General features: G+C 40.6%; 2 protein-coding genes across 2 annotated transcripts; both read right to left on the bottom strand.

Moving 5' to 3' along the window:
- Positions 1 to 1,194: 1,194 nt before the first annotated feature.
- On the bottom strand, positions 1,195 to 3,412 carry LOC105381083. The gene is made up of 5 exons (XM_011550737.3): positions 2,693 to 3,412; positions 2,431 to 2,551; positions 2,049 to 2,237; positions 1,686 to 1,761; positions 1,195 to 1,547 (listed from the first exon to the last, which is right to left on the bottom strand). Exons 1-5 carry the CDS (start codon positions 3,410 to 3,412, stop codon positions 1,403 to 1,405), a joined length of 1,251 nt encoding a protein of 416 aa, XP_011549039.3. The 3' UTR covers positions 1,195 to 1,402.
- Positions 3,413 to 10,640: 7,228 nt separating this feature from the next.
- On the bottom strand, positions 10,641 to 13,140 carry LOC105381095 (protein obstructor-E). The gene is made up of 6 exons (XM_048625682.1): positions 12,266 to 13,140; positions 12,081 to 12,181; positions 11,698 to 11,818; positions 11,285 to 11,485; positions 11,035 to 11,110; positions 10,641 to 10,773 (listed from the first exon to the last, which is right to left on the bottom strand). The coding sequence occupies exons 1-6, from the start codon at positions 12,306 to 12,308 to the stop codon at positions 10,641 to 10,643; spliced, it is 675 nt and encodes a 224-aa protein (XP_048481639.1). The 5' UTR covers positions 12,309 to 13,140.
- Positions 13,141 to 13,206: the final 66 nt, after the last annotated feature.

Genomic DNA, 13,206 nt, shown 5'->3' with positions numbered 1-13,206 from the left:
TGATATCTACAACGATCGTCTAAAAAGTTACGTGACATTTCTGAAAAAAAAATAAAATAAAAAAAACAATATTCTGACACAAAACGTCGCTCTTGGGTCGAAAAGACCCATACTCACTTTGAGTATCCGTCCTGTCCAAGTGCCGCGGGCAATCTGGTCGGGGCGCTGAGTGTGGCTAGCCTATATGGTAACTTAAAGGTTCTAAGCACCCCAGTTATTAATATCGAATATTTAAAAAATTATCGAGATATAAATAGGGAGCTGGGTCTTTTCGACCCACGCGCCACGCGCGACTGTCCGCGGGTTAATTGTTTGAAAAAAATTGGGTTTTTTGGTGTCGGAATTTTGTGAGTGGAACTTTTTCATTGCCCGTGAGTGTTCAATCCTTATTTCGTGCGTCGTAAGTGTTAAAGTTAAGAATTCGATGGAATTGGGGATCGCTCGCTTCGAATTCATTCATAACATCGTGAACCGTGACTTATCTCGCAAGCAAAACTACACACAAGCAAAATGTGTATAAAATATACCGATAAATTTAAGTTTAATAACACCACAATCTATGAAAAACTATCCAAAAACATAAAGCTATAATAGCTTTTAGCTACATTTTTACAACGAAACAACATTTTATCATTTTGATTGTCGGTGTCTGTCTATCTGTCTGTCTGTCCCCACCCTTTTTCTCAGAAACGGGTAAAGATATCAAGCTGACATTTTGCAAAGATGACCGGGTTTGTAGCCACTAACCAGACCTTATTTAATTATTTATGCAGTGATAAAGGTGTTCCAAATGAGGGAAATATATGTAAAAAAATCTAAATTACTTTTAAAAATTATACTTAGTCCGAGAGAAACATCTAGTACTATACAAAGACTTCATCTTTCAGCACCTATATCTTCGTTCTCCCAATAATAATAAAGTTTATACCAGGATATGTATAGTAAATATTATTTATGTATGGGTTCTGTACAAGTAAATGTATTTTTTTTAAATGTGTAAAAAAGAATTTGTTAAATTTGCCGCCCTCTAAATCTGCCGCCCTAGGCACTGGCCTTTTTGGCCTATTGGTAAATCCGCCACTGCTTACTCACTAATAGGTACATCCCATAGGTAAATGGGATACCTATCTTTCTCCTAGCTATAATAATAATAAGAAGAATGAGTAAATGATAACGTGATCTATTAGGTAAGTACCTAGTTACTGTTACCGATTCAAGAAGGATATTATAAATAAAACTATGTTTTCAAGGTCTAAGTACATATAACTTTATACTATGGCAAGTAACTACTTAATTATCAATTATTTATAATGTAGGTACCTAGTTACGTAAAAAACAACACACATGATGGTAGACGCAATGTCTAAAGTGTTACGTTGTACGTGTCCACCAGTGTACCTTCTCAATAATTTTCGGTGCAACCTTTTACATAATCAGATTCAACGCAATATCCAGCTTCACTGTCGAATGAGAAGCCAGAGTCGCAGCTTAGCAGTCGGGGCTTCCCGCGCTGGCACGCCACGTAGTTCTTACAGCTGTTAGCGTACCTGCAGGACGGAAATGAAACGTAGGGGTTAGGCACGTGTAGGTAGGTGTCAATTAGCTTAATATAATAGGTACCAAATAGGTAACTATAGTGACAAATAATATACATATATTTTATATCGAATCACCAAGGTACTCACTTGTAGTTTATGATGATGTCCCAAGGATTGCCGAATTCATCCAGCGGGGCTTCTGGACAAGTAAACCCGCGGAAAACTGAAAGCAGATGATGAGTTAACTATGATCGACCGTCGATTAAGATAATTTTTCTTTATGTACTTAGGTACCTTTCCTTGGTACACGTACCTACACTTACTTACTTGCTTGGTTCACTAATCAATTTTGCGCATGAAGATGTGTTTGCATCAACTACAAGGATAATTTTAATGTAAAATTCTGGGTATATAGTACCTAGTTAGGCTGGTAGGTATACTTACAACAAAGTACCTATTTATGTTGGGCAAAGCTTGCATGCAACTGATATAATTTGGAATTAAGTTTACCTTTAGCATCACAAGAGGGCACTTGCTCTGGCCAGTCGCAGGAGCTGACGCTAGGGTTGAACACTAAACCTGCTGGACAGTTCATCAGGGTTGCCGCTCCTTCCTGACAGCTTATGTACCTGCTGCAGTCGCTTGGAGCCTCAAAGAACCCATACTGTCGGGGACATTCGGAAGTGGGCTTCGGTGCCTCTGAAAAAATATAGATTGATATTGTATGGTAGTCAAGAACTTCCACTGTGCTTCGTCCTGTACAAAATACTGAAAGGTTGGTTTCTGGTCATTTTGGTGCTCATCATGCGGTACTGAATCGTTACATTGAGGGCACTAGGCATATATGTGTTTTGTGAGAGGAGATAGGAGACAAAGACTTGTTTAAACTTACGTTCAAAGGAATTTCCTTGGCATTTGACTTCGGATGGATATGCGCAAGCATATTCAGGCCAAATGGCGTTAGGATTAAAATGAAGTCCGTCAGGACACGTGTATTCTATGGCCACGTTTTTCTGTAAACAAACATTAATATAACTATTTACATAGGTACTTAATTCATTTAAAGATAGTTCATGTTAATTTATACAGATAGCAACAACTACCTTCCATAGTAGGTTTTCGCATGATAAAAGATACGGTGATAGTGATCTTACCTTACATTCAATATAACTATCGCAGTCGGATTTAGCGAAATAACCATATTCCGAACTGCATCTGTAGTTCACCAATATTGGATTAGCAACAGTGGAAACCGGTATTTCTGATTTAGGTTTCGTAGTAGGCCTCGGTCCCAGAGGTACATTTGCAACTGGGCCTGTGGGGGCACCTGGGGGTGGCCTGTTCGGGATAGGCTTCGGAAAATAGATGATTTTAGATGGACTATACGGCTTTTGTTGATTCGGAATGAGATATCCGCTTCTTATTGATGGAATATCTGGCTGAGGATCTTCTACAACAGGATCTTGTGCAACAGGTCCGGACGATATCGATATTGATTCAGCCGGTACTGTCACAGCAGGCTCTGAAGGAGGGGGTGCTGAAAACAATGGTCTGGGTGATCTGAAAGCACCTCGAATTGAAGGATTCACGACTGCAAATGACGTATCTTCTGGTTTTACAGTAGGCGTAATAGTTGTTATTTCGGGCACTGCTACTATCGCAGTTGTTAGTTCAGGCTTTTCATTGTTTGTGGCCTTGATTGCATCATTCGCATAACCTAACTCTGTGCTAATTGATGTTCCTTCCGGTTGAACCTCTACTGTTACAGGTGATGCTTCTGGCACTTCCAGAGGAGCGGGCACCGATGGAGGAATCGGTTCTTTCATCGCACTGATACTTGTGTCTTGAGGTGGGTCAGGCTGCGGTGTCTGCATTACTCCAAAAGATATAGGCCTGGGAACAGGTCTTGCGAAGAAGCCTGGTCTGGGTTGATTCGGTATATCTTTTGATGGAATTACTGTTGGGGATTCGGGCATGGTAGACGTAACCTCCGTTGCTGGTGGGGAGATAGGACTTGGTGTAGATAACACTCCAAAAGAAGTCGGCTTGGGAATAGGCCTCGCTGAGAAAATCGGTCTTCGTGGACCGAAGTTGTTCCCAACTGTTGATGGTGGAATTTCTGGCTGAACTGAAGCACTTTTTAGATCTTCTTTAGGCACAGATGTAGTTCGTACAGAGAAAACTGGTCTACGTGGCCCAAGCCTGTTGAAATTTGGTACCTGTGCTGTGGATGTCTCTACTGGAACAGAAGTAGTTGGTTCAATGATCGTCGGTTGTTGCGGTTCATTATCCTTGGCATTTACTTCTGGTACTGGCTGAACTGGCTCTATCGGCTCTAGAGGTCTGATCATGGTAGGGTTTGGTTTCGGTCGTGGAATCCTGTAGATAGGCTGAGAAACCCGCGGAAACAAAATAGTACGTGTGCCCAATCTGTTGTATCCTGGCGATGAAGAAGCTGTAGATTCCACTTCACCCTGGGCCGCCACTGTAACATGAATGTTACGTAAGTTGCCTATGTATTTTATTTAAAGACATACATATTTCCGCCTGACTTTCAAGATAGAATATTATAAATACATACCCAGGGCCAGCCCCATCACAAGGACAGAAACGGTAAGGTGAGGGACCATTGTGATCCTTCCGTGGTCCTACGTCGGAGTTGACACTAGCAACTGATTTGATCAATAAAAAGCACATTGTTTTATAGTTCTACAATCGGAATTTTATCTCCTGATGAATTCCATTGTGGTTCTTTATGCAGCATAAAATAATGGGTTGATATAAGATCCTCATTAATGCAACGAAGGTTTCGGTTAGGTACAGCTATATTAAGAAAAAGGTAACATCAATTAGTTATTTGTCTAATTGATTAAACCGTTATCTTTGAAACGTAATCACAAATCGCTTAGTGCATCATTGATCAACCACTAATGTGTCTGCAGAGTCCCCTGTTGCCAAACATTTCATGTCACTTCGTGCCAGAGGTTCAATGGCCTTAATAAATAATAATTGGGTTATTAGCACAGAGAGGTCCTCGAGGCACTCAAGACTTTCAACAGGTAGGCACTCGGTTATCATTAATTTACATAATCTGTGGAACGTATAAGTTAGTAAAAAATGCCAAAACCAGTGCATGGTGGTGTAAGTACTTAGTTGATGACGATGATGATGAGGGTAGCTTATCCTAGATAATGCTCCTTTAGCTCTGACTTGTCTATATTGAACGGTTCGAGTAAACAGCATTTAGATCAGAAATTCTCAGTAAGTACCTAACTACTTACCTATAACATGCTTATAATACGCATATGTGCCTGCTGAGAGCCGTGGAATGCCTCTCGTTACTTTGGCGCCGCAAGCTATGCTGTCACCTTGTTACTCAGTACATGACTATGATTTAACCCTTGTCAACTAAAGGTGAGTAAATAAATAAATAAATATGTGGGGACATTTCACACACGGCCATCCGACCCCAAGCTAGGCCGAACCTGTGTTATGGGTGTCGGATAGCTGATATTTATCTACACAAATACATTTATTTATTTATTTATTTCTAATACTTATATTATCTAACAGGATACACCTAACACAATAATATAGAAACATCAAAGAATAACACAAACTTTCATAACAAGATATACAAATAATAATAAACACAATAAACTAATCAACACTTAACATATTTAACATAACCTTTACGAACTCACCCAAAGAACATGTGAGAATGTCAGTCCTCTCAGATGCCTTGTTGATAAGCCTAATAGCCCTAGTGACTGGAGCCTCATGTAGCAGCACGGCTAGTATGGCCATAATAAGACAACATGTGAAGTGACTGACTAAATTGAGTCACTTTTTGATATCAGTCTTAAATGTTAGCATAGGGTGTACATGGGACTCGTTTTATTTCTGTGATTCGGCATTAGTCCCAGTGACACTGTAACTTTTCTGCTCTGTGCAAATAAGTTTTTCAAATGTTATTTTTTTCCGAAAATCTCTCATTTGTGGTTGTTGTTTGTATTGTCTATGGTTTTTTGACAGTTAAAATGTCACCAAACGTCAAACTTGAAGAAAATTTTGACTGTTTGGGGCTTTCGAGAGTTTTGAGTGTATTATTTTGGTAATATTACTTTGCTTTGCGCTACCCCATGGATTCATATTGGCTCATTAAACTACTTTATTGAGTTTCTTGGACATCGATCGTCTCATCAAATGATATACGACCAAGCTTGCTCCCGACCAAGCACGCTCAGATTCCTTGGGAGCTCCTGCTATCGGCAGCCGTCGATGCATCGGATCCCTGAGACGAAGAACAAAAACAGCATGCCACCTGACTGATGACCCACCCACTGTCTACCCGGACCCAGGAGCTAGAAGGCCTTGAGAAAAAAGCCCGGGCAGGAGCCTGACGTGCAGCAGAATATCATCTTCGATGCTTGTCCCACGGCCTGACTGAATAATATTTATATAATCAATGGAAAAAAAACAGTAGGTAAGTGCCAGTACCTGTGACATGTTATTATAATTGGGCATATGCACACAAAACAACTCAAAATTTTTTTTTCACATGGCACTACTTGGTCGGCTAGGCCTAAACCCTTCCTTCATTGGAAGGAAACCCGTACCCCAGCAGTGGGGACGTGATGGGTTATGATGATGATGAAGATGACAATAGGAGTCATAATCTTAGTTCATAAGTATAACTAAAATCTAATGAAACATTTTTGTTTGTTACAGAACATTGAAATTGGCTTGTAGGCAAGACGGAAGATGGTCAAAACCGGTCAGAAATTGATGGCCTAGACACGGTTGGAGATCTCTTGTTGGCAGAAACCACATGAATGGTGAATGGTGGTGCTGAATGATGGTCAGATGACATCAGCAACCTTGTGGTGAAACAATGAACTGGAGCGGCACCGAACTGAAAAAGTTGAAAAACTTGGCATACATACTATGAGACCCATTTGATGACTGATATTTGCAAAGTTCAGACTGATTATTGTGATAGTTGATAACTAAGAATACCTAATATGCTTTTATGGTGTGTGAGATAGTATACTTTTTATAATTTATTAATTAAAAGTTTAATAAATGTTTTACTTACCTAAAGAAAATTTTATATTTTTATAACCATTTAAAATAGTTGTAAGTACATGCTAGCATACCCACTTATTTTTTTATAGTTAGTGTGTAGTTGATAAATAATAAAGCCTGACTAGGGTTTGTCACTGTAGTGAAGGGATTAGTCGCTGACTACCCGGTGTGCCGGATGTATTCAATGTACAGTTTATATGATTTACACTTCATGAACTCCACATTTAGCATTCAAACTATTCAATTAGCCACTTCATCTCAGTTAGTGTGTTGTTCACGTGTTGTTGATAAATAATAAAGCCTGACTAGGGTTTGTCGCTGTGGTGAAGGATTAGAATGAGTCGCTGACTGCCCGGTGTGCCAGATGTATTCAATGTACAGTTTATATTATTTACATTTCGTGAACTCTATATTTATCATTCAAACTATTCAATTAGTTACTTCATTACCTACATACTTTGACGTGAATAGGCAAACTTGAAGTATAAGTATGGGAGACAACTGAAAATCTGTGGTTTGTTCCTAAGGGCAAACATATGCGCTGAGTTGCTTCCCTTTTGGTCGGCTTCAACACACACATTTCGCCTCTTAATTTAAGTGTACAAATGTTTAAGTGGAACAAATTAATGTCTATCTATCTAACTTATTAGCACATGTCAGCGACAGGATTTGAATCCACATCTCTTCCGTGAGGGGCGGGCGCTTACCCGTCTGAGCTAACACCGCTACATATAAGTAATATGATATATAATTTTAGTCAAATAAAAAGAGGATGTGTTTTGACAAATGTTGTTTTTAAAGCATTTTCAACGGGTTATTAGAGTCCCGGATCATCCTCCCTATAAGCATTATAGTAATTTTCCTTTCCTGCATCTCTTCTTGTAGAGCAAGGATGAAATTAACAAAAACTAAACAAATAATAATTTGTATCACATGTTATCACCACCTTCGAATTTGAGTGATAAAATGCTACCTAAACAAATGTCAAACTGAGACATGTGTTGACGAATTGGTACACCCATGTTAGGAAATAAGACAAATCTTCCAATCTCGCTGTCAAAATTGTAACTCACATCTTGTAGTGATTATTTCGTGTTGGCCATGTTAGCGTTTGTGAGGACAACTGATATCACACAATTTGTTGCAACTAGCTGTCATTTATATCTTGTCGCAGCCATACTGTGCTACGCGTGATGGTGCGGGCGGTGGGCGCCGCGAGCAGCCGGCCCGCGCGCCGCCGCAGCCCGCACCCGCCCGCCGGCACCGCGAGCCCGATGCTCTCTAGCACAGTGGGATTGCACAACCATCCTCTAAACACCATAAATACCATTTTGGTCAAAGCCAGGTCTCTCCTAACTTTAATCTTGCTGTACCCCACCATACCTAATATAAATAAAGATGGGTACAACAAAGGATAGCCCGGATACACTCCGTACATTTTTAGGTAAAGATACCTTAAAAATTTATTTTGAATACGCTCCAGCATGAGATTATATTTAATTTCATGCGGAGCCCAGATGACTGCGTTATACAGGGCTTTCACAGTAAGTATGTCTGTAAAGTCCTGGCAGCTACGGAGCACAAAACCTAAAGTTTTAAAAGCACCTTTACATATATTCACAATGTGATCACTAAATGACAAAGTGGAGGTGAACTTGACGCCCAGGTCCCGCACGGAGCTGACCCGCGCCAGCGCGCCGCCGCCCAGCGTGTACTGGTGTCGCAGCGGCTCGCGCCCTCTGCTGAACGTCATCTGCACGCACTTCGAACCATTAAACTCCAGCTTATTTTCGCAACCCCATGCTACGACCCTGTCAATATCCTGCTGCAGCCTAATCGCGTCTTCTTCACTTCTAATTTCTAAAAACAGTTTAAGGTCATCTGCGAACAACAGACAAGTAGCGTCCATCAGGATTTCGGGAAGGTCATTGATCATTATAATAAATTCTAATGGTCCCATGTTGCTACCCTGATTTACTCCTGAGTATGTTGAAAAAGGTTGTGAGTATCTGTTTCCAAAGTCCACGTATTGCTGTCTATTATGCAAGTAATTCCTGAAGAAGGTCAGCGAATGTGTCGTGCAGCCGATAGCTGCCAATTTGGTTAGAAGGATGTCGTTGTCAACCGTGTCAAATGCTTTTTTAAAGTCAAAATAGGCAGCATCGACTTGCACTCCAGCATCCACTGACGGAACCACACGAGACATGAAGCTGAGGAGATTACTGTTGGTACTACGTCCTGGCCGAAAACCATGTTGGCAGTCGGACAGTTGACTACCTACTTACCTCATTGTAAATCATTTTCTGCAATGCTGATTCAAAAACCTTCGCGAATAGACAGAACTGCTACCGGCCTGTATCCGTTTACATAGATAAATACATATAATATAGATAAACGACAACCAGACACAAGGCAAACACAAGTGGTAATCACACGAATGTTAGCCCTGGGCGGGATTCGAACTCAAGCTTCGGAAGCAGCTTCACAGAAGCAGATTACATTGATATAAGTAACACTTTGTCGAGCATTTCTGTGTAATGTAACGTTGTTACAAATGGTGCAATACAGGCGAAAACATGATAAAAAGTTCGTAAAAGGATGATACACTAGAACATATCAGAGAGCGACTCGTTGTTCTGTTATAAGTAATTTGTTTTGTCTAAACTCACCAATTGTTGATAACAATTTAGACTGTGTTCAACTTCATTATCATCACCTTCTCGTAATCATCGACTGCTAGACAGGACTCAGAGAACCGTAACTCTCTCACACTTAAGTAATACCACAATCATGTCAAATCTGTATAGCTGGAAGAGCACTATACCTAAAACTTTTGTCTGCACTGCACAAAGCATTCAATAATATTATACAGTACTCTGCATGCTCCATGATACTAAGCCGAAACTAGCATTTGCAGCATGCTATATCTAAGCCGAATCTGAAATCAGAAATAAAAATTCTCGAAAAAAAAAACATTCTCCATAGTATAGGCCCGCCCCCTATTACATTGGGACTAACATAACACCCTGGCGAAAAGTGGGTGCAGCAATGCACCTCTGCCTACTCCGCAAGGAAGTACATTAGTACAAGGTGTGAGTGTTTGTTTGTTTTTTTTCTCTCCATAGTAAAAAGTCACGTGACCAGCTAAGTTTCTATGGAGGATGTTTTTTTTTTCGCGAATTATGAAATTCTGATTTCAGTTTCGGGCTTAGATATAACATGCTGCACATGATGGTTTCGGCTTAGTATACCCTTTTTGTAACACTGTGATCACGTGTGCTGCATAGCAATTTGTGTGACAAGTGAGTGATTACGTTGGCACTGTTCTTTTTCCATATATGTTTGCGTAGTATCTTACGACGCAAGCGTATTGCCACTTTAGCCCGGGATAGACACACTGAATACCTAACATATTTCCTAACAGTCCAAACAACTCGAAATTTGGTAGGTATTGTGTTACCTAAAAGATATTGAAATTATACTGCTTTACCGTAACCATGAGGAGTTTCTTTCGCCATTTTTCTCCTTAGTGAAAGCCTTTGTGAAATGGTGGTAGACTTATTATTTATCTCTATGCTTATTCTCTGTATTTTTCATGGAGGTAATAAGTACTTATGTACGTACAACTAGTGTACGTTGTAAGTACTTATTATTACTTCCATGGTATTTTTAATGTATGTACGTATTCATGTGTAAAACTTTTTTAATGTATTATAAAGTGTTCATAAATAAATATATCTATCGAAAAACTACTTTTAAATATCCATGTAAGTTGTTATACTCGTAAATATATGTGTCATTTTTCGGAACCTGAGGGTTGAGGTGATTACTATCGTTGGTGTTCGTCTTATTAGTTGTGTTAACTTTCTACATGAATCACAAATCCATAATAAAATCATAATTGCAAACTAACTGCATATATGACATAGGAACCTAGTAAAATCATACAAACGCATTTATAATCTCAGATTTATTATATCTCAATAACAAGCCTCATCATGATAATCACAAGGTTCACTTGCACTGCACCTTGTCGGCGTCTTCACAGACCCCGGTGGCGGGGTTGAAGGCGAAGCCCGCGTCGCACGTCAGCAGCCGCGGGCGCCCCAACTCGCACGAGTAGAACGCGAAGCAGTTACCCTCGTATCTGGAAGATAGAGATGGAAGATTATGAAGTGAAACTTTAAGAGGGAGACAGATGTAAACTAATCAGAGTTGTATGGCTGCTGGAGAGTCTAGGGAACTTGTCTCGTTCCAAGTCGGTGTCAAACACTAGAGCTGGTCTTGCTTGGTGAAAGGACTAAGGAGCCAGTCAGATTAACGTCAGTAACTGACAGCCCAGGGTGCAAGAGTGTATAAAAAATTGTATAAAAGACACTCAATTAATAAAAAACACCACGATCCTTACTTGTAGTTGACGACGGCGGTGTTGGGCTCTCCGTTTTCCAAAGGCGGCAGCACTGGACACTTGAATCCGAGGAATGCTGGTGAAAAAATAACGCATTATTAGCATGGCATTTGGCTTATCCACGATCAATCCAGACACAAAAGCAAGCAAGTAGTTTCTTTATAAGGTTGAGCTATAATAGAGCTTGAAATTTGTCACCCATCAATAAGCGGTGATGCTCGAGAGTAGATGATACGAAATACGATCTCACCTTCAACATTGCACGAAGAGACGAATTCAGGCCAGTCGCACCTCGCCGTGGCCGGGTTGAAGGCCAGGCCCGGGGGACACATCATCTCGATGGCCTTGCCCTCCACGCACATGCGGTACTGGCCGCAGTCGTTGACGGACGCTTGGGGAGATGCGTAGAAGCCGTACTGGTGGGGGCACTCGGCTGATGGGATTGCTGGCTCTGGGGATACAAAAAGATGTTAAGGTAAGCAAGTAGCAAATGACCCGTGGATGAAAAAGAGTTCTCGAGTGGAGGCCACGAACAGACAAGCGTAGTGTGGGACGTCTTCGGACCAGCTCGATCGACTTCAGGTAGCTGGTAGTGGCCTATGTTCAAAAACGTTTTTTTTAAATAGAAATTACAGAAGGACATTCTCTTGCAGTAAAACTTACGTGGTTGTCCGCGTCCGTCGCAGGAGATGTCGATGGCGTACCCGCACGGGTAGGCGGGCCAGGCGGCGCGCGGGTCGAAGTGCAGCCCGTCGGGGCACAGCATCTCGTGCGCTACGAAGTCCTGCAAAGAACAGTAGCACCCTTAGAAGTACATACTAGTACTAGTACCTATGTAGGAAAGTACTATTTTTTGTTAGGGCAAAATTTTCTGCATCACTTTTGCTAGGTAGATTTTAGGAAGATGACTCGTATCAATATTTTAAATGTTGTCTAAACCGTTGAATTTTCGGTAAGTATAAGTAGGTTCTTTCATCATGGTTACAAACCCTTTGATCTTGTATTTGTCACCGACACTATAAGAAGAATATTAGTGTAAATCTTACCTTGCACTCAATGTAAGCATCGCATTTGCCATCGACTTTGTAGTAGTTGTTCCTCTGAGCACATATCGAGCTCTTAGGAGCCACGACGGCCTGGCCATTGCCTGTAAATAATAATTATAGTTTTAAGAACGTTCTAGAGTATTCTAGATATTAATAAATGGGGTTTGAAAAGAAGGGTTACTTACACGAAGCAACAGCTATCACAGCTAAACAAAGGAAGCGGAACATTTTGAAATTCTGTTTTCCCTTGCTGTGACAGATGAGAAATGATAGAGAAATCAAGATTTTATTTCGTTTTATATTGTAACTAATTGATATCCAACTGCATATAGATTTTAGTAAATAGGTATTTGTGGCTTGTCAATTTGAAGCATCATATTCAATTAAATACACACACTTATCGCATTAACAACAGTCTCAGTGAGAAAAGACATTAGCGGTTGGTGTTGATCTTTGGTAACTTAATTATGAATAGCCTATCGCACTACCAATCACTTTCATCACATTACCAAAGGTTTTTAACTGGTACAAATTGCTATTAGAATTCAGTTTGGCTTTGTACACATCATCATCATCACGAGCCATCACGTCCGCACTGCTGGAGCCGTTCGGTGGACGCCAACACAAGCAAGCTTGTGCTGAGCTAGTTAACGGGTAAGTGGACAACCCGACTGTCAGGTGTTTTCAAGCCGCCCGAAGGCAACCGGGACCCACGGCTTAACGTGTCGTCTGAAGCGAAGCGTCCAGAAAATTCATAAACTTATTCTCTTTTTTGCTTCTCCGTAACTTGTAGGGTAAAAAAAGGAAAAATAGTCTCGTAAAATACTTAAAACAAAACAGTACCAATATTTATTTCACTATGACTTTACAGCATATAGATCTAGTGGCTAAGTTTTAAGTTGCGCGCGAACTGCTCGTCGCACCTGCTCCAGCTGTTTGGCCAGCCACTGCTGCTCCAGCTCATCACCCCACACCCCATCGCACAATGAAGACAAGTATAATGATGCCTCACTTGTGGAATTGTGAACTGTAGTTCTAAAGTTATGAGCGAACATCTAAATACACATACCTACATACAGTCATCAATCTCCCTTTTTTCTTCTCCGTAGTCGGGTAAAAATAACAA

The sequence above is a fragment of the Plutella xylostella genome, chromosome 15, assembly GCF_932276165.1.
Source record: "Plutella xylostella chromosome 15, ilPluXylo3.1, whole genome shotgun sequence".
Lineage (NCBI taxonomy): Eukaryota > Metazoa > Arthropoda > Insecta > Lepidoptera > Plutellidae > Plutella > Plutella xylostella.
This window is presented reverse-complemented; position numbering and strand designations above follow the sequence as displayed.

Bases quoted from the DNA above. Each gene is read 5' to 3' on its own strand.
- LOC105381083 (XM_011550737.3), bottom strand. From the start codon at position 3,412: ATGCAGACACCGCAGCCTGACCCACCTCAAGACACAAGTATCAGTGCG. The intron at 2,238-2,430 runs GTAAGTTTAAAC...ATATTTTTTCAG, and splicing joins CCAAGGAAATTCCTTTGAAC to AGGCACCGAAGCCCACTTCC. The intron at 1,762-2,048 runs GTAAACTTAATT...ATCTGCTTTCAG, and splicing joins GCCCTCTTGTGATGCTAAAG to TTTTCCGCGGGTTTACTTGT.
- LOC105381095 (XM_048625682.1), bottom strand. From the start codon at position 12,308: ATGTTCCGCTTCCTTTGTTTAGCTGTGATAGCTGTTGCTTCGT. The intron at 12,182-12,265 runs GTAAGTAACCCT...TATTATTTACAG, and splicing joins TGTGATAGCTGTTGCTTCGT to GCAATGGCCAGGCCGTCGTG. The intron at 11,111-11,284 runs GTGAGATCGTAT...TTTTTTCACCAG, and splicing joins CTCTTCGTGCAATGTTGAAG to CATTCCTCGGATTCAAGTGT.